This window comes from Oryza sativa, chromosome 12 (assembly GCF_034140825.1).
Source record: "Oryza sativa Japonica Group chromosome 12, ASM3414082v1".
Taxonomy (NCBI): domain Eukaryota; kingdom Viridiplantae; phylum Streptophyta; class Magnoliopsida; order Poales; family Poaceae; genus Oryza; species Oryza sativa.
In genome coordinates this window covers 14,237,422-14,263,880 of record NC_089046.1, presented here as the reverse complement: position 1 = coordinate 14,263,880, position 26,459 = coordinate 14,237,422, and the positions used below count along the sequence as shown (strand labels likewise).

Sequence of the window (26,459 nt, the reverse complement as noted above, 5' to 3'; positions counted from 1 at the left end):
TACACAATAATTACGGCAATACATCGGCGGTGACGGTTGTCCGCACGTACTTTCTCCTCACTATTGTTCCCTCCTTGTGATCGCTACGTGAGTAAGGGGTGTCTTCATTTGATAGGAGGATGCTAGGGTCAATCGTCACCGTGAAAGGGGGTTGCCTATCCAACTGATCGTAATCCTCGTCAGTCTTGTCCTCAACTCCGACGATTTTTCTTTTGCCTAGGAGAACCACTTGACGCTTAGGCTCGTCAGGCCCTCTGCCCTTCTTTCCTTTGCTAGACATGTCCTTCACGAAAAAGACTTGCGTTACATCATTGGCAAGGACAAAAGGTTCGTCCGAGTATCCAACCTTGTTAAGGTCAACAGTTGTCATCCCACTGTCATCAATCATTACGTCTCCACCAGTCAACCTAACCCATTGGCACCGGAACAGAGGAACCTTGAGAGGACCATAGTCAAGTTCCCATATGTCCTCGATGGCACCGTAAAACGTGCCAGTTGTTCCATCGTGTCCCATGGCATCGACACGAACAGCGCTGTTTTGGTTCGTGCTCTTCATGTCTTGGGCTCTCGTGTAGAATGTGTACCCATTGATCTCATATCCCTGGAATGTCGCGATCGATCCAGACGGTCCCCTCGCCAGGAAGGCAAGTTGTTGGTTGATCGACTCGTTACCCATGAGATGTTGTCGTAGCCACGCGGGAAAAGTATCAATGTGATGCCGTGTAATCCATGCATCGGACTTACCGATGTTCCTGGCGTGAACTAGAGCCAATTGCTCCTCGATGTAAGGAGCTACCAATGAAGAGTGTTGCAGAACAGTGAAATGGGCTTTACGGAATAAATTGTTGTCTACCGTCATTATTGCTTTCCTTCCGAGAGTTCCCTCTCCCCGTAGTCTCCCTTCATGGCGTGATTCAGGTACCCCGATTGGGCGAAGGTCTTCGATAAATTCTACGCAAAATTCGATGGCCTCCTCTGTTCCATAACCCTTGGCGATGCTTGCCTCTGGACGAGCACGGTTACGAACATACTTCTTCAGAACGCCTATGTACCTCTCGAAAGGAAACATGTTGTGTAGGTACACAGGCCCGAGAATACTGATCTCTTTCACAAGGTGACAAAGCAGATGCGTCATTATATTGAAAAATGAAGGTAGAAATATCAACTCAAAACTGACGAGACATTGCACCACTTCATTCTGAAGGGCTTCTAATCTATCCGGATCGATGACCTTCTACGAAATTGCGTTCATGAATGCACATAGCTTTGTTATTGTTGCCCGGACATTGTCTGGAAGGATACCCCTTATTACAACTGGTAGCAGTTGTGTCATCAACACGTGACAGTCATGAGACTTTAGGTTTGTGAACTTCTTCTCCTTCGTGCTTATTACTCGCTTGATATTCGTGGAGTATCCAGACGGTACCTTTATGCTCTCCAAGCATTCAAACATACTTTCCTTCTCTGCCTTGCTAAGAGTGTAGCTGGCTGGACTCAAGTAATGGCTTCCTTTCTCCTTTGGTTCCGGGTGAAGGTCGCCGCATTGTTCCATATGTTTCAGATCATTACGTGCTTCCAGTGTATCTTTCAACTTTCCGTATACACCTAGGAAGCCAAGAAGGTTTACGCAAAGGTTCTTAGTGAGGTGCATCACGTCGATTGTGTGGCGTATGTCCAAGAATTCCCAATATGGTAACTCCCAAAATATAGAGTTCTTTTTCCACATCGCCGCGTGACCATCTTCGCTCTCTATAGGCTGGCTTCCAGGCCCCTTTCCGAACACTACTTTAAGATCTTTAACCATAGCAAACACTGTTTTCCCGCTGCGATGTTTAGGCTTCGTACGGTGGTCGGCCTTATGTTCGAAGTGCTTGCCTTTCTTCCGTACCGGGTGGTTTGCTGCAAGGAATCGACGATGACCCATGTATACGACCTTCCTACAGTGCTTAAGATACGTACTTTCTGTTTCATCCATACAGTGAGTGCAAGCCTTGTACCCCTTGTTGGACTGTCCGGATAGGTTGCTAAGTGCAGGCCAATCGTTGATGGTTACGAACAGCAGCGCTCGTAGGTTAAACTCCTCCTGTTTGTCCTCGTCCCACACGGGGACACATTCCTTATTCCACAACAGTTTAAGATCTTCGACCAGTGATCATAGGTACACATCGATGTCGTTACCAGGTTGCTTGGGGCCTTGAATAATAATCGGCATCATTATGTACTTCCTCTTCATGCATAGCCAGGGGGGAGGTTGTAGATACACATCGTAACGGGCCAAGTGCTATGGCCGCCGCTCATCTCTCCAAAAGGATTCATGCCATCTGTACTCAAACCAAACCGTATGTTTCGTGCGTCCTTTCCAAATTCTTTAAATTTTCTGTCGATGTTTCGCCACTGCGAACCATCGGCGGGGTGTCTCAGCATCCTGTCCTGTTGACGCTCTTCAGCGTGCCATCGCATCATTCTAGTATTCCCCTTGTTCCTGAACAAACGCCTTAGCCGTGGTATTATAGGGAAATACCACATCACCTTAGCAGGAATTCTCTTCTTTGTTAGCTGCCCGTCAACTTCTCCTGGATCGTCTCGTCTAATCTTGTATCGTAGTGCTATGCAAACAGGGCATGCTTCTAGGTTCTCATACTCCTCACCGCGATATAGGATACAATCATTCGGACATGCGTGAATCTTCTGAACTTCCAGTCCTAGCGGGCAGACTATCTTCTTAGCCTCGTACGTTGTCTTGGGCAATTTGTTTCCCTCCGGAAGAATGTTCTTGACGAGTTTCAATAAATCGCCAAAAGCCTTGTCACTAACCCCATTTTTTGCCTTCCATTGCAAGAACTCCAGAGTGGTATCCAACTTTTTGTGCCCCTGCTCGCAATCTGGGTACAACGAAGTTGTGTGGTCCTCCAACATCTTGTCCAATTTATGGGCCTCCTTTTCACTTTCGCAGTCCTCATTGGCGTCCTGCAACATCTGACCAAGATCATCCGCAACGTCGTTACCATCAGCAGCTATTTCCTCCTCGCCCGTTTGATTTCCTTCAAATCCAACATACTGAGCAAAGTCCGGAATATTGTCGTCTTCCACTTCATCTTCTTCCATTTCAACACCTTACTCTCCGTGGGATGTCCAACAATTATAGCTTGGCATGAACCCCGACTCAAACAAGTGGAAATGAATAGTCCTGAATGCAGAATACTCCTTCTGATTCTTACACTTATTGCATGGACAACAAATAAAACCCCTTTGCCTGTTAGCTTTAGCCACTCTCAAAAAATAGTGCACGCCGTCAATAAACTCTTTGGACCGCCGGTCAGCGTACATCCATTGCCGATCCATCTACATGAGTCGAAAAAACCGTACACAAATAATTATTCTTACAATAATGACAGTCATACAATAATTATAACATAATTACAAACTGTTTCAACAGTCATACAATAATGACATATCTTTATTCATACAAAAATCATAAAATATTACACCAAATAATTCTTATTTACTATTTCTAAAATTTTAAACTAATTTTAATGTGTTTTACTTCTTTTAATTTTCATTTTAGTTTGTTTTCTATTATTTAAGATTAACTTTCACTATATTTTCCTTCTCAACTATTTTATAAAACCTTCTTTAGCAAATCAACTAAATTTCTATATATTCTTTCTTCCCCACACAAATTTTCTCTCTCATCAACTTACAACTAAATTTTGGAGACAAAAAAGTGTGCAAAACATAGCTGCAAATGTAATATGACAAAAAAAAAACATTGGAGGATGAAGTTGCAAACCTTTTAGGCACCTCCGATTTGTATGTAATCACCAAAATAAATTCACCAGAAATTTTGGCATGACCTCCCCTCTTTTTTGAAGAAATTTTGAAGCTTGCTCGGGTAGCTGGAGGAGGAAGAAGACATATATATATATAGGGGTATGACTTTAGTCCCGGTTGGTAATGCCCGTTACCCTTTTGAACCGGGACTGAAGATCCCGGAGGCGCCTGACATGCCCTGACAGCATTTGAACCGGGACTAAAGATCAAATATGCCCGTTACCCTTTTGAACCGGGACTAAAGATGATCTTTAGCCCCGGTTTTTATTGCATCCGGGACTATTGTGGAATTCGGCCGACCGACGAAAGATGGTTTCTCCACCAGTGGTTTGACCCTTATAGGGGGATGATGCAGGATAAGCTAACCAAGCCATGGTGACAGCCATCTCGTGGTGTTGCACAAATTGGACGTTGTCGGGCATCACAATGATGGTTTCCTTGTAGATGACGTGCTCCAGCAACATCACATATGAATTCACGGCGCGCCGGCGCGGTAGTTGAGCTCGATCTTTACATCCACATGGCAATGAGGAATTTCTTGTGCCCTTTTTCTTCTTTTTTTTTCTGTCAAGTGCAACCAGGGTGTCGAAGCTGGTGCCGACGTTGAAGCTGGTACCGGCGGAGTTCCAGCGCAAGCACAACACTGGTGGGTGGCTGCTCAACCTGCTCACTTGTAGTGATGGTTCTTCCTACCCATGAGTGGAGAGAGAGAGAGGAGATAGAGGGGGAGCTAGGTAGAAGAAACAGTCCAAACTGAAACAACCGGTAAAGATAAAGATAGGTGGTTTAAAGTGAAAAAAATTGTTTACCCCTGGTCCAAATTGTAACGTTGGCAAAAAAAAAAAGTGTCCCCAGATGTAATTTACTCTTTTTTTAATTTGTACGTTTTTCCCTAATTTTTGAAATGTGGTGACGTAAGAGCTGTCTATGGGGTGTTTATTATTATTAGATAAAAACATAAATTATCACTTATCACATAAGATCAAGTAAAAAGCATTAAACTTGAATCCTATGCGGGTCTCTGCGGGGAGCTATGACGGGAAATGATGGGCCATGCCACTCTCACGAAAACCGATGTGGACACGTCTCCTCTCATATACTACTATGGCCGTGTTTAGTTCACGTGCCAAAAATTTTTTTAAGTATACGGACAAACATTTGAAGTATTAAATATATACTAATAACAAAACAAATTACAGATTCCACCTGTAAACTGTAAAACGAATTTATTAAGCCTAATTAATCCGCCATTAGCAAATGTTTACTGTAGCATCACATTGTCAAATCATGGCGTAATCAGGCTAAAAAGATTTGTCTCGCAATTTACATGCAAACTGTGCAATTAGTTTTTTCGTCCACATTTAGTACTCTATGCATATATCCAAATATTTGATATGACGAAATTTTTAAAAGTTTGAAGGGAATGCTACACTGCCTATGTCCCTATTAAAAAAAAACCAATTCTCACCATCTCAACCTTCTAATGGGGGTTTTTAACTATTTGCCACTCTTACGGAGTGCCACTACTGAGATGTCACTCTTCCAATTTTTTTTACACAAACACCACATGAGAGAGATATTTTTCCTAACTAGAGTGCCATATCAGCAAGGGGGACTTAAAATGACCTTTTTACCCCTAGTTTGAGAAATATGAGAGAATATATACAAACATATATAAGAAAATATTGTTTATTATATCTTAAAAAAGAGTTATCACGGGCAAATATACATGGAACAAGTTCACCACAATTTAATAATAGATTTAGCTTAGTATATTATATTAAAAAAAATTTATCACGGGCAATATACGTTGAACAAGTTCACCGCAATTTAATAATAGATTCAACACAATATATTGTATCTAAAACAGAGTTATCACATGCAGTATACGTTAAACAAGTTCACCACAATTTAATAATAGATTCAACATAGTAAGTACGTACTATATTATATCTAAAAAGAGTTATCACGGATAAATATATGTTGAACAACTTCACCCTATGTTAGAATCTATTATTTGCCCGCGATAACTCTTCTTTTAGATATAATAAACAATATTTTCTTATATATGTTTGTATATATTCTCTCATATTTCTTAAACTATGGGTAAAAAGGTCATTTCAAGTCCCCCTTGCTGATATGGCACTCTAGTTAGGAAAAATATCTCTCTCACGTGGGGGTTGTGTAAAAAAATTTAGAAGAGTGACATCTCAATAGTGGCACTCCGTAAGAGTGGCAAATAGTTAAAAACCCTATTTACAAGAGACGCACGGTACGGCACCCGCCTCGACGCTCGCGAACCAGTCTCGGCCCGAAACCCAAAAAGCCCGAAACGGCGAAACGCACCCAGATCCCTTCCCTCCCCTTCATCAAACGCCTCGACATAAAAGCCTTTCCCCCTTATTCTCTCTCTTTCTCTCTCCTCCCCCCCGCCTCGCTCCCCTCAGATCCCGATCTCCCTCCTCGATCCCGTCCATGGCGTCGCCGTCGCGGCCGCCGCCGCCCTTCGCGCCGCAAAACCCTACCCCTGCCCCCAACCCGGCCGCTTCCTCCCTCCCGGCGTCCTTCTCAAACCTCCACGTCTCCCGCGCGCCCCCGCCCTTCGCGCCGCCCGGGGGGAATGGCCCCGTGCCCTCGTCGATCCGCGCGCCGCAGGCACCGCCCCCCGGTGCGAGACCGTTCCCCGGGAGCCCGCCTCCCCCGTCGCAGCCGCCGCCGCCGTTCGCGCGGCCCGCGGCGCCGGTGCAGCAGCAACCTCCTCCCTTCGGTGGCCCGCCCGGAGTGATGCCTTCGCAGCCGCTGCAGCAGCAGCAGCAGCAGCAGCGGCCTGCCTTCGGTGGTCCGCCGTCCGGTGCCCCGCCTGCGCAGGCGCAGCGGACGCCCTTCGGAGGGCCGCCCTCGGCGATGTCGCAGGGTCCGCTGCCATTCGGTGGCCCGCCCGCGGCGGTGGCGTCGCAGCCTCCTCCTTTCGGTGGACCGCCTGTGGCGGCGGCGCAGCCTCCCCCATTTGGCAGGCCTCCGTCTGCAGCAGCAGCAGGTCAATCGGCTCCGCTGGGTGGGGCTCTGTTTGCAGCGGCACAGCCACCTCCATTCGGCGGGCCACCTGGGGCAGCGCCGCAGCCGGCGCCCACTGGTGGGTTGAGGACGCCGTATGGAGGGCCACCGGCGCCATCGCAGCAGGTTCCGTTTGGTGGAGCACCACAGTGGCCAGGAACACAGCCTCCGCCTTTTGGGGCTCAGGCTGCGCCGTCGTCCCAGCCACCTCCGTTCATGGGGGTGCCAGGGAATGCTCCGCCATTCAGGCCTCCGGGTTGGCAAGGGCAAGCACGACCAGTGAGTGTTCCTTTTGCCATTAAATTTCATAAATGTGTTTGAAAAGGAAGAGGTCTAGTGGTTGTGAACTAGTTATGTTGTAACCTGGGTTATGAGCAACTGTACACCTTAGCTGTAGTGGGCATGTTGAAGCACATAGAGTGTTCTTGAAAAGAACTGATGAGACACATTTCTGGGCGATAGGATAATAAAGATGCTTATTTCATTTAACATGAATCTGATGATGTTGAGTTCTAGAGGCTGGTATAGAAGCTTGCTATCTGTGTTATTGTGCATGCTTAAGTGAAATATTACTTCTTTTAAGAAGATGTGAATTACTCTAGATCGAGGAAGAGCACGTACGAAAAATCCACTAGTATTAGGATGTGCTCTATTTCTTTTTGATGTGTAGTTCACAACGGAAATCGAATCTTACCATTATGATGAACCAAGTACAATTTCTATTATATTTCCTCGCACTTGTTATGTTGATTTCTTATGATGCTTGGAGCCTTGTAATCACAAATTGCTGAGATTCATGGCACATCAACACAGTCTCCAAAATGCAACCTTTACCATAAATTTCTGTTTCAACAAATCATATTTTGAAAATTCTTATTGAGATAATTATATTCATATGAATTCCATCTATTTTATCCAATATTTTAAAAGATATTGATACCTAATGTTTCTAAAGTTTGATTGTGGATATGTCCAAAACAACATTCATTTGTGATTCATAGGGAATAAATAGTTTGACAGAAATAAATAGAAGCATTTTTTCCTTTTTGGTTTATTTTGTGGGAGATACCTGAAAATTTTCAATTCTTATAAGCTTGAAACTTATACCCTTGAGGTGATCTTTCGGAACTTTTAGGGAGCTATGTCTGCTGGTATGCAGCTAATGCCTGGCGGCATGCTGCCCAATGCTCTAGGACAAGGGATGCCGTCCACACCCTCAATGCCATATTCTCCACATGCTGGAGCCCAGGTCTCTACCCCATCCAAAATTGATCCTAATCAAATACCACGTCCAATGCCTGAGACGTCAGTTGTCATTTTTGAGACCCGGCAAGGTGGCCAAGCAGCTGTTCCACCGGTATGTATTTACATTTAGTTATTCATATCTTGAAAATTCTTGTTCCAGATGGTTTTACTATTGAAACTACTGTTTCTTTTTCTCTGATCACTATAATTGATTTTAGGCTGCGTCCAGTGAATTTATTGTCAAGGATACAGGTAACTGCAATCCACGTTTGATGCGGTGCACCTTAAATCAGGTTAGACTATCTTCAAATGTTCAGTATTCAATTATTATGTTCCCTCTTTTATGTTAGCATTTGTTTTTATTTATAAACTATTTGTTACATATACTATCAGATACCATGTACAGGAGATATCTTGACAACATCAGCAATGCCATTGGCCTTGATGGTGCAACCTTTTGCACTTCCTCATCCTTCCGAGGAGCCTATCCAGGTACTTTGTTCTCACCATTTTTCACACAAAGCAAATACTTATTTGCAGCAACTGATATGGCATGCCAGCTCAATGAGAAATCAATCTGTGCATGGATGATTATAATGATCTATGCCATTGTACCATTCACCCAAAAGTGAGCATATATGTTTCTATATCCTTGGTTTGTACTTTTTCTATGTGCTTGACTATAGGATTATACTATTGTACTTCATTCAATTCAGTCATACACAACACTGTAAGAAATACTGTGAGCATGCTTATAATGATTCAAATGTCAGTAAATTTGTCCTTGGCTGTGCTTTAACAGCTGATTCTGGCAACATTAGATTCTAATGCAAACTTCATTATTTGCTAATTTAGTTAAATATTCATTACCACAGACCTTAATGATGCATGATTTTGTGTTATATTTGCTTTGGGGTTGACATTTATTATCTTATTTTAGCTTGTGGACTTCGGAGGGATGGGACCTATTAGGTGTTCACGCTGCAAAGCATACATAAATCCTTTCATGCGATTCATTGATCAAGGGAAGCATTTTGTCTGTAACTTATGTGGTAAGGGATACAGATGCAAACTCTCATTTATTAGCTTGCTTTTCAATGCTAGTTTGTCTTGCTGTCGAGCTTATTTATTATTTCTGGCTGCCAGTGGAAATACTTTCATACAACTGTGCTCTTATGAAACTTTGTGGGTCATTGAAATGTTCAGCCGGTGCTATTTTTTTTTTCTTTCTGTTGAGTAGATGGTACTTTTCAAAGTCAATCCTCTTGTATGTCTTCTGACCTTTATGGTCAGGGTTTATTCTCTTTTTGATTGTTTGGCTGCTTTAATCATTGTTTTCATATAGAATATTAGTATTTTCTAACATGTCATACTTAGTTAAAGCTACTATTTTACAAAGTAAACTGATACTGCAGGGTTTAGCAATGATACTCCAAGGGAGTACTTGTGCAACTTAGGTCCTGATGGTAGGCGACGCGATGCTGATGACAGGCCTGAATTATGTAGGGGAACAGTTGAATTCATTGCCTCCAAGGAATTTCTGGTCTGTCCTTACCTGCTCCTTTTATTGTGCACAAGATTCATGAAACTTACTAATGTAAAGCATGTGTCTACTGGTTTTGTCTTATTTGATTGATCAGTATTTCTGCAGAATAGCTTTTTATTTGCACTGTATCTGCTGAACTTTCACATTCTAGTTTCAGTAATATATTTTATAATTTCACTTTGATAACATTGTATTAATGATAATGTAATCTTCAACCTTTTCAGGTTCGTGATCCAATGCCAGCTGTGTATTTTTTCCTCATTGATGTCTCCATGAATGCCATACAGACTGGTGCAACAGCTGCAGCTTGCAGTGCAATTTCCCAGGCTCTTTCGGACCTTCCTGTAAGTTTACATGCTGTTTTCATGTATAATCAGTGAGCGCACACAAAAAACTTTATCACTTCATGCTAACGTGCAATCATCTTGATTGTACCTACTAATTTATCCTTGCAACCTGGACATGTTTACATCAGATTTTCACCTGTGTAAAACAGATTTTGCAGTTAACTTTTTGAATTTTGATTTGTCTTTCCTTTTTTTATGATTATGGTTTATTCTTTAACTAACTTCGAGGATACTGTGTCTGCAAATCAGCATTTGCTTCTGTTCCATGTGCCAACATCATAGCCATGAAACAAGACAAATTTGAGCCATTTGCTCACCCTTTATGTTGTTGTGCTATATGGGATAATGAGGGATTCACATTCCCTTATTGGCTAATTTCATCTTCTGATTTGTTTGTCATTCTATACATCATAAATTTGGGTAAACCCGAATATATCTCTAATGGGTCAGTGCAAGAACTGGTCACTAGTTTTGAAATCACTTTTGGAATGATCATGATCATAGGAATGGGCACTGGCCCAGTATGCAGGTAATGGTTGTCTCACTCTAGTTCAATTAAATGAATTAAATTTCACTTTTTTGGGGTTTAGTTCATTTAGTTGAATTAGAGTGGGTCAACCATTACCCGTGGGTCGGCCCACACCCATTCCTTGTTCCCTAATAATGGGAGTTTGGAAAGGTCGAATGTAAGGGTGCAAGTGGTGTTAGTCTTGCCACTAACCTTCTGGGCTGGCTTGGGCCACTAGCCCACCAACACTACCCCAAGGGCCCACTTAGGTAAAGCATGTTTATGCAGCAGACCCACAAGGCTTTTGGTGCTGCCCTATTGATCTCTTGTACATCGCCCAGTAGGTTATGAAAAGGGGCTGGCAGGTTTGGTTAATAACTCAGTCCCTCATTGCCACCGCCACCTGGGATGTCAGCCTCCTTAATGACAATGCAGGTACTACAGCCAAGCACTACCCTTTGATACTTTCCCCGGCATTGTGGATGCTGCCCTATGTGTGCAGCCCTGCCCCAGTGGGTGTGGTGGCCTTGCGTAATGGACTCGTTCATCATGAGGGAAAGGCATGGCAAGTAGGCAGTAGTTGAGTGAATGAGCCAGATGGACAAATATTCTTATCCACAGATCTATTGAATGTGATCAAATATCAATGAGTTCATCAGAAGGTTCAACAAGCAGCTGTGCCTCGCCATTGGTATCGCTTGGAGCTTCCATAATTAGAGGCTTAGAACCAGCTCACTTCATGTGGAGAACATGCAGAGCATGAATCCATGTTGGCTGGTGGGTCTGGTGGAACCTGCCAAGCATCCATGTGGGTTTGCGTGCAGCCCGGTGGGTAGGTGCTTGCTATCAATGTGGAAGTAGCACGGGCTGCTACAACCTTAATAACTGCACCCTAGTTTGATGCCAATATTTATACATGTAACAAATTGTGAAATGATCTAGTGGTGTTATTGGTGTTATGTCTGAATACTGACATCCTACCACCACCTCTTAGTTGGTGGGATCTTTAGTGGATAATTATGATTGTTGCGTTTGCGTGCAGCACGGTGGGTAGGTGCTTGCTATCAATGTGGAAGTAGCACAGGCTGCTACAACCTTAATAACTGCACCCTAGTTTGATGCCAATATTTATACATGTAACAAATTGTGAAATGATCTAGTGGTGTTATTGGTGTTATGTCTGAATACTGACATCCTACCACCACCTCTTAGTTGGTGGGATCTTCAGTGGATAATTATGATTGTTGCAAATTATGCTTTTTCAAGTTTAGAACTTATGATATGTATTTATTTGAAATCTGTTGCAATACATGGCTACTTGGCTAGTTTTGATAAAGCTGTCTTGTGCTTTTGCTTATTTTGTGCCTCCTTAAATTTTAGATAAGCAATAAGTTTAATAAAAAAATGGACCACTATAGGAATTTCTTTGACAATTGTTATGTCTTTTGTAGGAAGGTCCTCGAACAATGGTTGGGATTGCCACATTTGATTCCGCTATTCATTTCTACAGTCTTAAACGTGATCAGCAACAGGTATGCTTTGAGTGTCTGGTAGCAATTTTAATCCTTATATGCTTCATCCCATCGTTAGGTTAACGATTAATCAAGATCTGTTCTATGGTAAGATAAGACATGTTCTAGTGCATACCAGTAGCCAAATCACTTTAGTTCTGGTCATCTGGTGTTAAATAAATGCGAAAGATTCCAAAATGGGAAGTTGTCCAGGTAGTGTCAGTTTACTTTACCACTTTATGTAATATCGACATTAGCTTTAATCAGCACCTGGAGATAAAGAAGATATTGTTTCATAGAACATAAATTATAAGAAATATGGAGGACAAGTTGATATTCAGTATTGACAAAAAAATATATTATTATCCCTTTTGTTTCCCTCACATCATCAAGTCTTAGCTTGAAAGTTCTAAGGTGGATAGGGCACTGCATTGGCTATATTTCCAAAAGATTGTAATTTTTTCTGTGTTGGTGTGCCATCCGACCATGAAGCAGTAAAAAAGGCCATCGTTGTTCCATGGAGCAGTTTAGCATAATCTAAGCATGATGTCATAAGCTTGTGCATACCAATCAAACTTCCGCTTTTTAACTATTGTTCACAACCTTGCTAGTTATTGGATTTCAATATTTAAACTGTTCATTCACCTGTTTGCCCTTGCAGCCTTTGATGCTTATTGTTCCAGACATCCAAGATGTGTACACTCCACTTCAGACTGACCTGATTCTCCTGATTTCTGAGGTTTGTATTCACTCAAATGACAAATGTGTTATGATTATTAGCTTCTTATAATTCTTGTTACGGGTTAAAAAGTGTCAACAATTCAAACATGAACAAGAAAAATCTGTACATGGAAAAAATTGAAATATTTTATTTTTTGAGACTTTAGTGCCGTGAGAATTTGGAGCAATTACTGGAGAGCATCCCTAACATGTTCGAGAACAATAGGGTCGCTGATTCAGCATTTGGGGCAGCTATGAAGGTACAACTTTGCACAACCATTTCCTTTGTCTGTTTACTGCTTTTATGGTGGAGATTTAATCTGTAATATCCTGTTTGGTGGAGATTTTGTTAAAAGTAATCAAATTAGTGCACATATGTTCTATCTTTTTATCTACATGCTTCACTGGACAGGTTGCTGATAATTATGTATGTATGTTGCATGCAGGCCAGTTTCCTTGCTATGAAGTCTACTGGTGGAAAACTACTCGTGTTCCAGTCAGGTAATTTGATAGGTTAACTTGTCTGTTGAGTGATTGAGTGGCATATCTCTATAAATCCCACCCTTGCGTGCACTCCTACACATCCACTTAGAACACAGTGCAAATGGTTCGTATCCTTTCTCGAATGAGTTGTTTGAGGCTTCTTTTTAATGAAAAGCTGTGGGGGCGGTCTTTCCCCCACCGTCTGAGGGGTTATTTTTGGACCTTGACAACCTATGCAAGGTAGAAAGATTAAAATGAACACACATCCCACTGAAAATAAAAGCTGCTTGGGTTTTACACCTCTGAATTCTTGTGTTTGTCTAAAATGCACCCCCAAACTACAAAACCGGGTATGATACACACCCCAACTATCAATACCGGACAATTTACCCCCCTCAGGCTTTGTTCGTTTCATCCCTAAGAGAAGGGGAATGGAGGGGATTGAGGGGGAATAATTCCACACCACAATAAGGCTGTGTTCGGCAGCTGTTTTCCCGGCGCGCACAGTAACTTTTCGTCCGCGCACGCTTTTCAAACTACTACACGGTGCATTTTTTTGCAAAAAGTTTCTATACAAAAGTTGTTTAAAAAAATCAAATTAATCCATTTTTGAAAAAAAAATTAGCTAATACTTAATTAATCACGCGCTAATGACCGCTCCGTTTTCCGTGTTTACTGTGCGCGCTGGGAACGCTCTCAGCCGAACACAGCCTAAGTGTGGAATAAATTCCCTCCAAATCCCCATCAACCTCTTTGTAGGAGGGGATTAAACGAACAAGGCCTCAATGGTTTTACGGTGGTTTTGGTGCACTTGGATGTCAAATATGATGTCATCAAGTCCATGTCAGCCCATAAGTGGATTAGTTTACCTTGCTGTTGCCCGTCGACATCAGCACGAGTGATGGCGGCGTATACCTGCGGGAAGGCGGCGGCGGCATGAAGGTACAGGGGCAAGCAGCTGCGCGGCGCAGCCTGCTGGAGCACCTCCAAGACGTTGCGGCACTTGTTCTGCTCAATACACAAGCAAAATAATGAGGATAGCTAGCGTTTGGGGATGGGCCAGGCGGCCAACATGACGAGGTAATGATGGAGCTGCTTGTGCGCCGGCAGAAGTAGTGGGACTGCATGGATATGGCCACACAGACACCCAGTTGGCCTGCAGGCTCTGGCATCGAAGTTCTTCTCGCGCCCCGGGAGCACTGCGCTGCAGCTGCTTGCCCCATCCGCCTCCACCACGCCGTCGGATGTCGCCTCTGCAGGTGCACGCCGTCGCCACCCGTGTTGATGCTGATGACAAGGGAAACTAATCGCACATATGGGCTTGGCCCATATAACCTCAAGAGCTGATGTGGAATACTTGGCAATTGGCATTCAATGTGGCGTCCACGTGTAACAAACCACTGTAAAATCGCTTGAGGGGGGTAAAGTGTCCAGTATTGATAGTTTGGGGGTGTATTATACCTGGTTTTATAGTTTGGGGGTGCACCTTTTAGACAAATACGGAGTAAGAGTTTGAGGGTGTAAAATGGACTTTACCCTTTTTAAAATGGTCATGCACTGAAGGGTAGGACATGATGGATACGATTTCATCCTGTCTCTACTGTTTCAATTGCATGTACAACTTGCTGGTTTGGTTTCCATTTTTTGTTTTATAGCTTCCTTGTTCTGGAAAGCTATTTTTAGGTGATCTCAGAAATGAATCTGATTGTCAGCCTTCTACAATAAAATAGAACTTATTTTTCTTCTGTAGATTGTATGTTATACTTGTTTTGCCAGAAAAGAAAAGGCAATTTATGTGCATTTTGGCACTTGCAGTACTACCATCAGTTGGAATTGGTTCATTATCTGCCAGGGAAGCTGAAGGTAGATCAAATATTTCCACTGGAGATAAGGTATCATTCATTTTGTTTGATGTTTTGTGTAAACCTGTTATAGAACTATAGAAATTTACATCTGCTAGATCACTTCCATTCAATATTTCACCTTGTTTTCCTTATTATATCCTTCCCAAGTCCAACTCAATAAGTGATGGGATTTTCTTTTTCTGCATGTGATGCTAACAGGAAGCACATAAGCTCCTGCAGCCTGTTGATAAGACTCTGAAGACGATGGCACTAGAATTTGCAGAGTATCAAGTGAGAAACATTTGTTTCTTTTTTCAAGATGCTGCTTTTGTTTACTTAATGTAATGAATAATATTTCCTTATTATTTTTTATCAGGTTTGTGTGGATGTGTTCCTTACTACACAATCATATGTAGATATTTCTTCTATATCAGTTGTTCCTAGTACCACTGGTGGCCGGGTATGCTTCTCTCTCTTAGTTTCATTAGTACAATTAGCTTACTGAAACAATATTGAACATTTCATCTTTAAACTCTTGAATATTTCGTTGATTCAGAAGATGAATTTCACACCTAAGTGATATATGATTAAACCCTGTAACGCAAGGGATTAAACCCTATAAGGCTATAACAACAGTTGAAATATCAGAAAATAATAATATTGGAAAAATTAATAATAGTTTGAGGTAGGATTGTTGCTAGGCAGAAAAGAAGTGGGTGTATACTCTACTTAATCGTGGTTATGCCTGGTGATGATTTTGTCATAGCTCATCAGTGTAGTATATGCCTTAGGTCCTTGCATTTATATAGGCCACTATGGTGCAAAAGATTTGTCATATCAAAATGCTTTTGACTTTTGATTATTCTTCTCGTTGCAAATATAAACTGCCAATAGAATGAAAATACATGACATCCCATTGGTGATTGTGCACGACATGATACTTATGACATTTATTTTTGAAAACCCATTTTTAAATGGGATCAACCTAGGAATAACTAGGTGGTTTTGTATTAAGAAGAAAATAGACCCAAATTCACCTCGATGAGGACTCAAACTTGGGTGATCTAGGTATGAGTTCCTGATATACATCTACACCATCGACCAACTGGCTACGCTCAGTTCCTGTTATGAGTTATGCTGTATACACATAATCTGTTGTTTCTCTAAATTTTTGAGGTTGCTAGTACCCCAAAATCTTTTGAACCACTGCTTGTGTTTTTATTGTCTCTGGCACTTCACATATCTATAACAGATTCATTGGTAACTTTTTCAGTTTTTCTGCTTTTTTTCTTGTGTTTGATCTGAATATCTTGCTGTAATTTGCAGGTGTACCATTATTATCCATTTTCTGCCCTTTCTGATCCAGCCAAGCTGTTCAATGATCTCAGATGGAATATCAGTAGACCCCAGGGATTTGAGGCTGTCATGCGTGTGAGGTGCAGTCAAGTAAGTATATTTCTGATCCTTCCCCCTTCATATCATACTCAAGTGGTAACTTGAATTTTCGTTCTGTTTTAATGTGCCATTAGGGACTTCAAGTTCAAGACTATTCTGGCAACTTCTGCCGGCGTGTTCCTACTGATATTGATCTCCCTGCGGTCAGTAACTAAGATTGATACCTAATCTAGATTGATGCCAGATTTTCCTATGTTGCTTGCATATTGTTTATCATAAACACAATTAAGGTTTTTTTAGAGAGAGCATTGGTTAGATTATACACATCCAATGCTTGTGGATGGAAAGGATCAAAGGACCCATTTTCAGTGGCACTGGCTGTTTATCTACAATAAAAACTTTATCCGGTGTTTTGCTGGAATTGCCTTTGTTTGACAAGAAGTGAAGATGTAGATGCCTAGAAGGTCAAAGAAAATACAAGCTTGTACAAACATATGGCAAAACTAGTAACTTATGACAGGAATCATGTGGAAACCACTTATGTAATGGTGCTTACAATTGCATACCATGAACTACCTATCAAATCATGTTATATCACCGCATCTGTTAGCAGTTTCATTCGGACTGTTTCTTTTATAATTTTTTAGATGTGGTAGAATCGAAGTTTTGCTATTTATTCTTAAGAGGGGTTCTTGTGCTGCAGATTGACTCGGACAAAACCATAATGGTCACCTTTAAGCATGATGACAAATTGCAGGAGAATTCAGAATGTGCTTTCCAGGTAATGTAGTAGATTTTGAAAAATTAGTTAGTGTTGCATGCCATTTTTTTTTCATAGTGCTTCCATTACCATCCTTTAGACCACATCATTGAGAACAATTCTGGAACATCTTCAACTTCAAATAAAGTGTGAATCAGAACATACTTTCTTGTTTGGTTTTATTTATAACTTGGTAAATAAAAGGAACACGTGGAACCTACTAGATGGCTGATCCAGACCAATGCTCCAGTGCTGCCCTACTGCTACTGGCTCTGAGAAAGCTAGTCTCCTACTTGCTGATCAGTGACCAGTTTTGTTTTGATTGCTACCTTTAATTGGTCCCTGGCTCCATGCACTGCATTAGTCATACTGGAAAGTGAGGAGACCTAGTAGTGATAGACTGATAGTGGCAAACTTATGCTGTTGCCATCTCATTTCAAAAGATATGATGCAAGCATGTTCATGTGTGATGGTAGTCGTAAAAGTGTTATTAATTAGTCCGTGTGTACTAAAGGTAGTATATATCCTGTTACCTGTTGCCTCAGCACCTTCAAAACTTTGTTTTGCTCAATTTTCTTTTTCATTAGCCTGTCCTCAGATTCTTTACCCATTGGTGAGAACCTGATTATCTCTCCCCTAGTATTAAAGTGTACTAAGTACTAAGTTTATTTATCTGAACTTGTTCGAATAATCATTTGCTATGGAGTACTTGCTTATATTATCAGCCTATCAGGCATTGCTAATAATACTAGTTATTGGTGATACATCTTCAGTGTGCACTTCTTTACACGACGGTATATGGACAAAGAAGGATACGGGTCATAAACCTCTCACTTTCATGCACAAATGTGCTCAGCAACCTTTTCCGATATGCTGATCTGGAAACACAGTTTACCTATGTTGTGAAGCAAGGTAAACTAATGCATTTTCATTTATTTATTGGGTCGGTTTAGCAAAATTATGCATAATTTGACAATGTATTACAACTATAGATGTAGCTGTGGTACTTTGAAAACTACTGATTTTAAGGCATATTATGCCAAAACTCAGCACCAAATTTATTACAGAATTACATATTTAAGCCATTCTATCGCAAAATTAATTATTCAGTGTTGACTATCACAAAACTACTGATTCTAGAAGTTCCATGAGGATAACAGTGCTTGGAATAAGACATCAAAATCTATAGCTTTGTGATAAATTCTGTTAAATCTGTACTTTTGCGAAACAGTAGCTTCGATCTTTTGTTTCGTGGTAAATTTGGCTATACCTGTTTTGTGATATGGCTGACTAAATCTATAGTTTCATGAAATTTACTCTGGCATATGTTTATAATTTTTTTATTTCCACAATTATTAAGCTCAATAACTTGTCCGTTGATCAGAAATATCATTAGTGAAGCAGGCATTTAAACTGTTGTGTCATGCAAAGTGTGATGATGTACTAACTTATTTTGCAATACCTAGCCGCAAATGCCATTCCATCAACACCTCTATCCCAAGTTAGGGACCAAGTGACGAGCACATGCATCAATATACTCCAGTCTTACCGAAAACATTGTGCATCTGTAAGTTCTTCGGGACAATTGATTCTTCCTGAGGCTCTAAAGCTCCTGCCTTTGTATACGCTAGGTATGATTTCTTGCCTCCAGTTTGCTAGTTTGTTGTTTGCATTCATTAGCATATCTGTAACCATAAAAAACATTTTTATTGATTTGTCAGCATTAATTAAAAGTGTTGGATTGAGGACTGATGGGAGATTGGATGATCGGTCCTATTGGGTGTCAACTGTCTCTTCAATTTCTGTGTTACTAGCCATTCCATTGGTGTTCCCTAGGATGATTGCCCTCCATGATCTTGCGTCAAGGGTAAGAACGGTCAATTGTTTCTGGCAGTCCACGTTATTTAAGAGGTAATGCTAATTATTTTGAATTTACTATGTTGTGCAGAGTGATGATGATTCCCTTATACCAAACCCCCTTACACTCAATAGTGAGAATACGCTTGATTTTGGAATTTATTTGTTGGAAAATGGTGAGGATGGTTTTGTTTATGTCGGAAATGCAGTAAACCCTGCCACCCTTGAGCAAATATTTGGTGTTTCATCTTTGGCTGGAGTACCAAATCAGGTTAGTCTTGTGCATAATCTATTTTCTCTTTACCTGATGGATTTTTAAGTTTATAATAACATGAGTGGGGAATTAGGAATTATCGATAACATCGTGAAATTTGTTTTGTTCCCATTTAATTTTGCAAATGAGATTGACCAATAGCTGATTTCTTTCAGTTGGTATTGGAGCAATATGATAACGAACTTTCCAGGAAAGTAAATGAAGTGGTGAATGAAATAAGGCGACAGAGATGCTCCTATTTGAGGTACTCTTTGCAAGTTCTCAACTATGTTGATGACATTGGTACTTTCAGTCCTTTGACATTTTCTAAATTATCTTGCAGATTGAGACTATGCAAACATGGGGACCCATCTGGTTAGTATTCTGGCGATTTTTCTTAGCTTGTAGGAGTAATAATACCTAATATTACTATCTCTTAATGCTTCTCATTCACTGCTGCAGGAGATTTCTTCCGCTCACTATTGGTCGAAGACAAGGCACCTGGTGGCCTTTCTTATGTAGAGTTCCTTGTACATGTTCATAGGCAAATCCAAAGCAAGATGACCTGAGGTGGGACCCCATCTCGTTGTTGTAATATTTTGGTATAGTAGGAACCCCAGAAGAAATTGATCTCGGATGATGATACACCAAAAGGAATGGAGCAGGTACTCTCCAAAGCGCTAATTGAAATGGCCCTTGGAGACTTGTTGCAGATTTTCCAGGATTTCGCAATATTTTGAAGCATCGATTTTGGCCTCGGTGATATATGTTTGTGCATAGAGATGAGCCAGGTGGAGTTATTGGTCTTAGATTGTGGAACTATTTATTTGTCTTTTGAACAGCTGCTGTATTATGTTGAAAGGAAGCAAAGAGATGAGTTGACCAATAATATTGTATGGCTAGTACTTGTCATATGTCATATGCATGTACTGATGTACCAATTGCATGTAAAGTTCACAATTCATAATAGTGGGGAGAGCATGTTCGAGTTCGACTACCCCTTTCACTGGAAACAGTGGTGAGGCCGTGAGGGTAACCTTCCATAACCCTTCTGAAATATGTTATAAAAGGTTGAATTTCATGAGATCCAGGGGCATGTAAGGTTTCTAGCATATCAAGTTTATAATGCAATTGCAATAGCCTTCATCGCCAAGGAGAGGCAGTTAGGCAGCGCAAAAACTAATATAGTAACTGCCTGAAATGACGATTAGTTTCAAGATAACGGCAAGGGCATCTGACGAAAAGATAACATTGCATTGAACATACATTTCATTTACAAGAACTACCTAGAAAAAAAAGCTAATAACCAATCCTTAAGCAAGTAGCAACGAGGAAAGAAATTCATACATCTTTAGAGTGTCAAGGTTCCATTCTATCGGTTGAATGGTCCTTTCCTTTCTCCTGTCGCCGCTGTCGGGTCGAAGAACCATTCGACTTCTTAGCTGAATTTGGGATAGTTTGCAAGTTTGCTCGCTCTTCAATCATTGCTGCCCAAAGGAACAAGTGAACAAAACATCAACGAATGCTTCGAATGTGAACAAAACATTTGGCCAGGTTAGTTACAAATGCTTCAGATGTGAACCAAACTTTTTGTCAGGTTAGTTACAGTTTAGAAACATACATGTTGCCTGCTGCATCGCCAGATCACGCATTTGCCCTAGGCCAGTTTCCACTGCCTGAGCAACCTTGGCCGACTTGTTCACACCATCTGCTATCTCCTGGCTGCAAGGAACATTCCATGCGCTGGTTACATGATGATGCGCATTAAGTTTCTTCAGATGCTTATGAGGAATGCACAGCATCTAACTATCAAGTATCAACCATCTAGGACTAGGAGTACATAGAATCATGTCTATCCGTAGAAATTAAAGCAAGCAATACAATAATGTCATAATCAGTGCAGACTAAACAGTGACATGCCAATGAAATGGACAAACAAACTGTTTCAAATAAAAAATCTGCAGGAACCTAAAATTTTTTGGGACAGCATATTTAATGGGTAAATCATTTACTCTTACAAAGCAAATAGATGAACTGACAATGGAGCTTAGCCGTTCCCTTTTTTGTATAACTAATCCATTTAGTGAATGCTCATACCTCAAGTCACTAAGTTCAAGGGTGAGATCACTAATTTCCATGCCAGAGAGTCTTACAGCTGCCATTGTACTAGGTAACTCCTCAAGAGCTGCATCAGCGAGCAAAGTAAATGAATTTGCGGCTCTCCTCATAGCCTGTTGAATAATTTGATGCCAAAAATTCCATCAGATAACTCAATACTACATAGCTATGAAATATATCAGTTTTGGAATTTTCAAATAACAGTCAAAAATAACCGGGCAAAAACAACTGTATTAATGTGATTTTTCATCTCGACAAATACCACTACCAATGGAGTGAGTAAACAACCTATAGTCTGACAAATGCCCATGATGCCGAAAATTCCATCAGATAAATTTATACTGTATATGGATAATAAATATCAGTTTTGGTATTTTCAAATAGGGAAATTTTGCTACAGGACACTTGTTATATGTGGTTTTAGCCCAGGGACACCGCAAAAACGTGGCTTTGGGGAAAGACACGCTATAAATGTGGATATTTGCCGATGTACACTACGCCGTCTAACTTAAGCCTACCGTACTGACGTGGCGGTCGGGAGCCCTTTTTTTGCCCGGTCGGACCTAAATGCCCCTGTGACCGTTTTTTTGAAGGTGACGTGGTCGCGGTGGATTCTCGCCGGCGCCGGCGGTGAACGGCGGCCGATCTAGCAATGCAAGCAAAAGAGAAAACGTAGCTGAGTCTTTTGCGCATCTAATGGTGGTGGTTTCATGGACTGAGGTGGCCGGGATCGATGGTGACGGTGGCACAAGCGGTGGCGAACCTCGGTATGCATGTGCATGTCGAGCTCCGGCTTGATTTGTGCAAAATGTGTGCATGCATGTGCGGCAACAGGGTTCCTAGAGACTCACTAAAGGTCGTGCGTGCGCTAACAAAGCTTGGGCGACGACGACGATGCGTGGAGCGACCCAGAGGCGGTGGAAAACGGCGGTGCGACGGCGACAGCCTCCTCCAGCCTCCGATCTACCAAGAAAAAGAGTGGAATGGCGCTTAAACCAACTAAGGATGTTTCATGAATGAGGACTTGCGCCGAAACTCACTCGGGAGCGAGGAATCGACAAAGACGGTCGGCGGCTGGACTTGGAGAGGATGAAGGGGATCTCCACATCGGCGGCGTCTTGGCTTCAATCTTCTTGGGCGTCTTTCTCCTTGGACCTGGGTGACGTCGTTGGCGCAGTGGTTCAGCCTGAGATTCACCGGATGGACGGGAACAGAGAAGGAAGCCGGCGACGGCGCTCTGGAGCAGAAGACGGAGACGCGCACGGCACAAGGTGCTTGATCTGCGCCAAAATGGACAGCGGCGGCGGCGGTGGTCGCCGGAGGTGGTGGTGGTGGTACTTGACGCTGTGCTGCAGGTTCAGGCCGCCCGGGTAGCGCGGCACGGCGCGCGGGTCACCGACGTCCGGCCACGCCATGCCGGCCGCCTTGCCGTCCCAGCCCAGCGCAGGGGCATTTAGGTCCGACCGGGCAAAAAAAGGGCTCCCGACCGCCACGTCAGCACGGCAGGCTTCAGTTAGACGGCGTAGTGTCCATGGGCAAATATCCACGTTTATAGCGTGTCTTTCCCCAAAGCCACGTTTTTGCGGTGTCCCTGAGCTAAAACCACACATAACGAGTGTCCTGTAGCAAAATTTCCCTTTCAAATAACAGGAGAACATAATTGGGGCAGAAACAACTGTATAATTTGTAGTTGTTCCCACTGCACTTCCCCTTTCTTCTTCTCGCCTTCTGATACCACTTCCTTTATTTCAATCATTAGCAATCGACCCCTCAACTTTCATAAAACTTTTCTTCGTATTTTCTTTTCTACTGCCATAATCAATCCATCTTGGGTGTAGCTTACCAGCTGTCACAAGCCCACAAAGCATAGGCAATTCTCTAAGAGAATGAAAAGAGCCATGCATTGATGCATATTATGACATTGATCTCCATAACTAGTGCAAGGCCACATTGTTAGCAGCTACAATAGTTAGATACAATGGTGTTGTTGGCATTCTACCGAGTTTGGCGAATTACTGAATAGCTTCAGTGATCACATCGAGCACCATACTGCACTCATATTTCAGCATGCATAATGGCGGTTCCCAGGCTCATCCTTACGTTTTCTTAAGCAAATCCCACATTTAAGCTAGTTGTCATGTCCATCTCGACAAATACCAGTGAGGCAATGACTAAACACCCAATTGTCTGACAAATGCCCATGAGTCTACTACCCAAGGACCCAATTTGGTGGAGATTTTACGCAAAATAGATGTGCGCAAAGCTCCATTAAATCATTCTCCGAATAAATAAAGGGCCCAACACAGCATGGCATTAGAAGCAAAGCTTAACTAGCAAATCGCATTAGAGTGAGATGCATTGCTAAATGCTAAGAAACTTTACTGCCTACTAGTAAACGAGCCAGAAGAAGAAGAAGAAGCAGTGAGCATTACTAGCATCGTAGGGATGGCCACGGCCACCATGCTCGTGAACGCCGCCGACGTCTGCGCCACATAACACACAGCAGAAGCAAGCGGGGAGAAAAATGTGAGATAATACGACTTAAATTATACTCCATCAGCTGTATTGCACGGGGGAATGGAAGCCTCACCGCGACGGCGACGAAGGCCAGGAGGAAGAACACCGGGTCGCCCACCCCCGCCCGGAGATGCGCCGGGAGGCCGGCAGCGGGGTACGCCCCTGCTCCCACGTTCGCCACGTACCCCTCCTCCTCCTCCCTCGCTCCGGTCTCCTCCTCCAACACCGCCGCCGCCGCCGCCGCCGACTCGCGGTTGGCCTCGACGGGGTCGGAAGAGCGCTTGCCGGGGAGAGGAGGAAGGGGAGGCGGTGGGGGTTGGAGGGAAGCGAGGGGAGGGCGCGGGCGGCGGCGTGGGTGCGGCGGCGCGGGGACGGAGACGGGGCGGAGGAGGCGGCGGGGAGACGGCGGAGGAGGAGGGCGGTGGTGGTGGTGGTGGTGGTGGGTTGCCATTGCCGGAGAAGGGGACGGCTGAGGCGTAGGCGGCGAGCGAGCGAGCGAGCGTCTCCGACTTTGGTGCAATCTCGTCCGTCGAACAAACTAAACAGCGCCTAGGATTAAGAGCATCACCAACACAGTATCCCTATATTTCATCCCAAAATATTTTTTATGGGAATACCAAACAAAGTTTAAGGTGTAAAAATAGTGATCCCTCCAAAAAATTAGCTAAAATTGATTTCCTAAAAATTAAAAGTGGACCCACACAAAACTACCAACAGAAATTTGTTTCCCTTTCCTTGCCGCAAGATCGTGCTCGGCCAAGCGACCAGTTGTCGCACTAGATCACCGATCGGTATCGCTCCTCTCCACGCGATCCAGCGAGATCAATCCTTATGATGCTCTCCTCAGCCGGCATCCCCCCAGCTTCCCTACCCTCTGTTCGTCGTTGAGCAATCTTCTTGTCATGCCGATTCTTATTCCTCTCCGAAGGAACAAGGAGAGATAGAGATGAGTTGTTGAAGCAACTTCATCCAAATGCTTGTCAAAACCTTTGCACGTATATTTCAACCGCAACAAGTAGCAGATTTAATGTGGATAATGTGGAATCAATTTGTACTCTAGTGAAATAAGATGTCAAAATTCTGAATCTTGATTCTGAAGCTGAATTTTACTAAACTTGAAATCTCCTTTTTTTTTTCCCATCCAACAATAATTGTTTTTTTTTTCCCATCCAACAATAATTGTGGGCAACAGAGTGCGTGAACTTGGTAAACTATATAAACTACGATGAACTATTGCAACTTGCAACAATTTTCAATTTTCAGCAGCAGCCTTTCCAGCAACAACAATTTGTAGAAGCTAGGGAAGAAAACCGATGCTAGGGAAGCATGGGGAAGACAACGCTGACGGCGAAACAGAACCGGCGGCGTATGAGGACGAAAGGAAGCTATGCAGGAACATTTCGCCTACCGCGCTCGAAGGAGCGAAGTGCAATGGATTGGGAGCGGGACCTCATCCCCAGAAGTGGAGACCGAACAATCCAGGTTTGAGATTTTCATCCATTGGGAGCTTAGCTAGGGAGTCTGTTGGAGACAGTTTTTGAATGAAAATTCCTAAATTCCAGTATTGGGAATCATATACAGATATTGTTGGTGATGCTCTAAGTTTGATTTGTCCACAGTAGCAAACCGAACAAAATTATATGCCAGTCCAAGAATCGAATCAACTTCAAACCAAGGTTATTCAAAAATCATTTTCTTCATTTGCATTGGCTTCATAAGCTGCATGTATATACCAGCAAAACAGAGGCCGGGTTTTCAATCCATTATCTAAAAAAGAAATATACCAACAAACCAGCTGCACTTGGCATGAAAACGGCTCAGAAACTCTACGTTTTCGTTTTCATTTTATTTTTCAGAATTCGAATCAAAATCGGAAATCCCGATATAAAAACGGAATCGAATATTATCGAATACGAAAATGGAAACGAACATTTTATCAAAATATGAAAACAACTAAGCTTCTCATATCAACGAAGAGAATGTAGCTTATTATTTTTCCTAAAACAATCTACATTTCTAACTTTTACCAATTAATAATAATCCAATTAGTTGTACACTTCACTTTCAGGAAGTAGCATGGTCTGCAAGTAGACCATACTACTTATTATAGATGGCCAAACGAACGGCACGGCCTAGGCCCGGCCGTGCCTAGGCCGAGGTTAGTTGGGCCGGCACGACCCGGCCTACACTCCGGGCCATGCTGTGCCAGTCCACATGCCGCACACACGGCCAGACACGGCCCAACACGACTCGGGCCATGCCGGGCCAACCGGAAGGCACGACGGCCTATCGAGCTTTTCCACAGAATAAGTCTATTTTACATCCCTCAACTATGTGGGATGGGTCAATATGGCTGGAAAAGGAACAAGTTCATCTAAGGTCTCTTAACTTGTCAACAAATCCGATTTCCGTCCCTCAACCGAAAAACCAGACACAACGGGTCCCTCAACTATCAAAATCGGTACAGATT

The 26,459-nt window shown here is 42.6% G+C and overlaps 2 protein-coding genes across 3 annotated transcripts; one reads left to right on the top strand and one right to left on the bottom strand.

Moving 5' to 3' along the window:
- Positions 1–6,248: 6,248 nt before the first annotated feature.
- On the top strand, positions 6,249–20,351 carry LOC4352115 (protein transport protein SEC24 B). The gene is made up of 24 exons (XM_015764807.3): positions 6,249–7,164; positions 8,021–8,242; positions 8,349–8,423; positions 8,524–8,622; positions 9,071–9,182; positions 9,546–9,673; positions 9,901–10,020; positions 11,983–12,063; positions 12,704–12,781; positions 12,930–13,022; positions 13,209–13,263; positions 15,061–15,137; positions 15,309–15,380; positions 15,466–15,549; positions 16,416–16,535; positions 16,619–16,687; positions 17,188–17,265; positions 18,018–18,156; positions 18,711–18,875; positions 18,966–19,111; positions 19,193–19,372; positions 19,531–19,619; positions 19,698–19,729; positions 19,817–20,351. The coding sequence occupies exons 1-24, from the start codon at positions 6,307–6,309 to the stop codon at positions 19,921–19,923; spliced, it is 3,279 nt and encodes a 1,092-aa protein (XP_015620293.1). The 5' UTR covers positions 6,249–6,306; the 3' UTR covers positions 19,924–20,351.
- Positions 20,352–20,589: 238 nt separating this feature from the next.
- LOC9267614 (uncharacterized) lies at positions 20,590–24,546 on the bottom strand. 2 transcript variants are annotated; one of them, XM_015764808.3, is made up of 5 exons: positions 24,063–24,546; positions 23,905–23,955; positions 21,452–21,585; positions 20,976–21,076; positions 20,590–20,841 (listed from the first exon to the last, which is right to left on the bottom strand). In XM_015764808.3, the coding sequence occupies exons 1-5, from the start codon at positions 24,438–24,440 to the stop codon at positions 20,714–20,716; spliced, it is 792 nt and encodes a 263-aa protein (XP_015620294.1). In that variant the 5' UTR covers positions 24,441–24,546; the 3' UTR covers positions 20,590–20,713. The 2 variants fall into 2 exon arrangements, with proteins under 2 accessions (XP_015620294.1, XP_025877787.1); XM_026022002.1 differs by having other exon boundaries at positions 21,508–21,539.
- Positions 24,547–26,459: the final 1,913 nt, after the last annotated feature.

Excerpts from the sequence above, each read along its gene's own strand:
- LOC4352115 (XM_015764807.3), top strand. The coding sequence starts at position 6,307 with ATGGCGTCGCCGTCGCGGCCGCCGCCGCCCTTCGCGCCGCAAAACCCT. Across the intron at positions 7,165-8,020 it reads GGCAAGGGCAAGCACGACCA|GGAGCTATGTCTGCTGGTAT; the intron begins GTGAGTGTTCCT and ends CGGAACTTTTAG. Across the intron at positions 18,157-18,710 it reads TACCTATGTTGTGAAGCAAG|CCGCAAATGCCATTCCATCA; the intron begins GTAAACTAATGC and ends TGCAATACCTAG.
- LOC9267614 (XM_015764808.3), bottom strand. The coding sequence starts at position 24,440 with ATGGCAACCCACCACCACCACCACCACCACCGCCCTCCTCCTCCGCCG. Across the intron at positions 21,586-23,904 it reads TGGCCATCCCTACGATGCTA|GCTATGAGGAGAGCCGCAAA; the intron begins GTAATGCTCACT and ends ATTATTCAACAG. Across the intron at positions 21,077-21,451 it reads CTTGAACTTAGTGACTTGAG|CCAGGAGATAGCAGATGGTG; the intron begins GTATGAGCATTC and ends TGTTCCTTGCAG.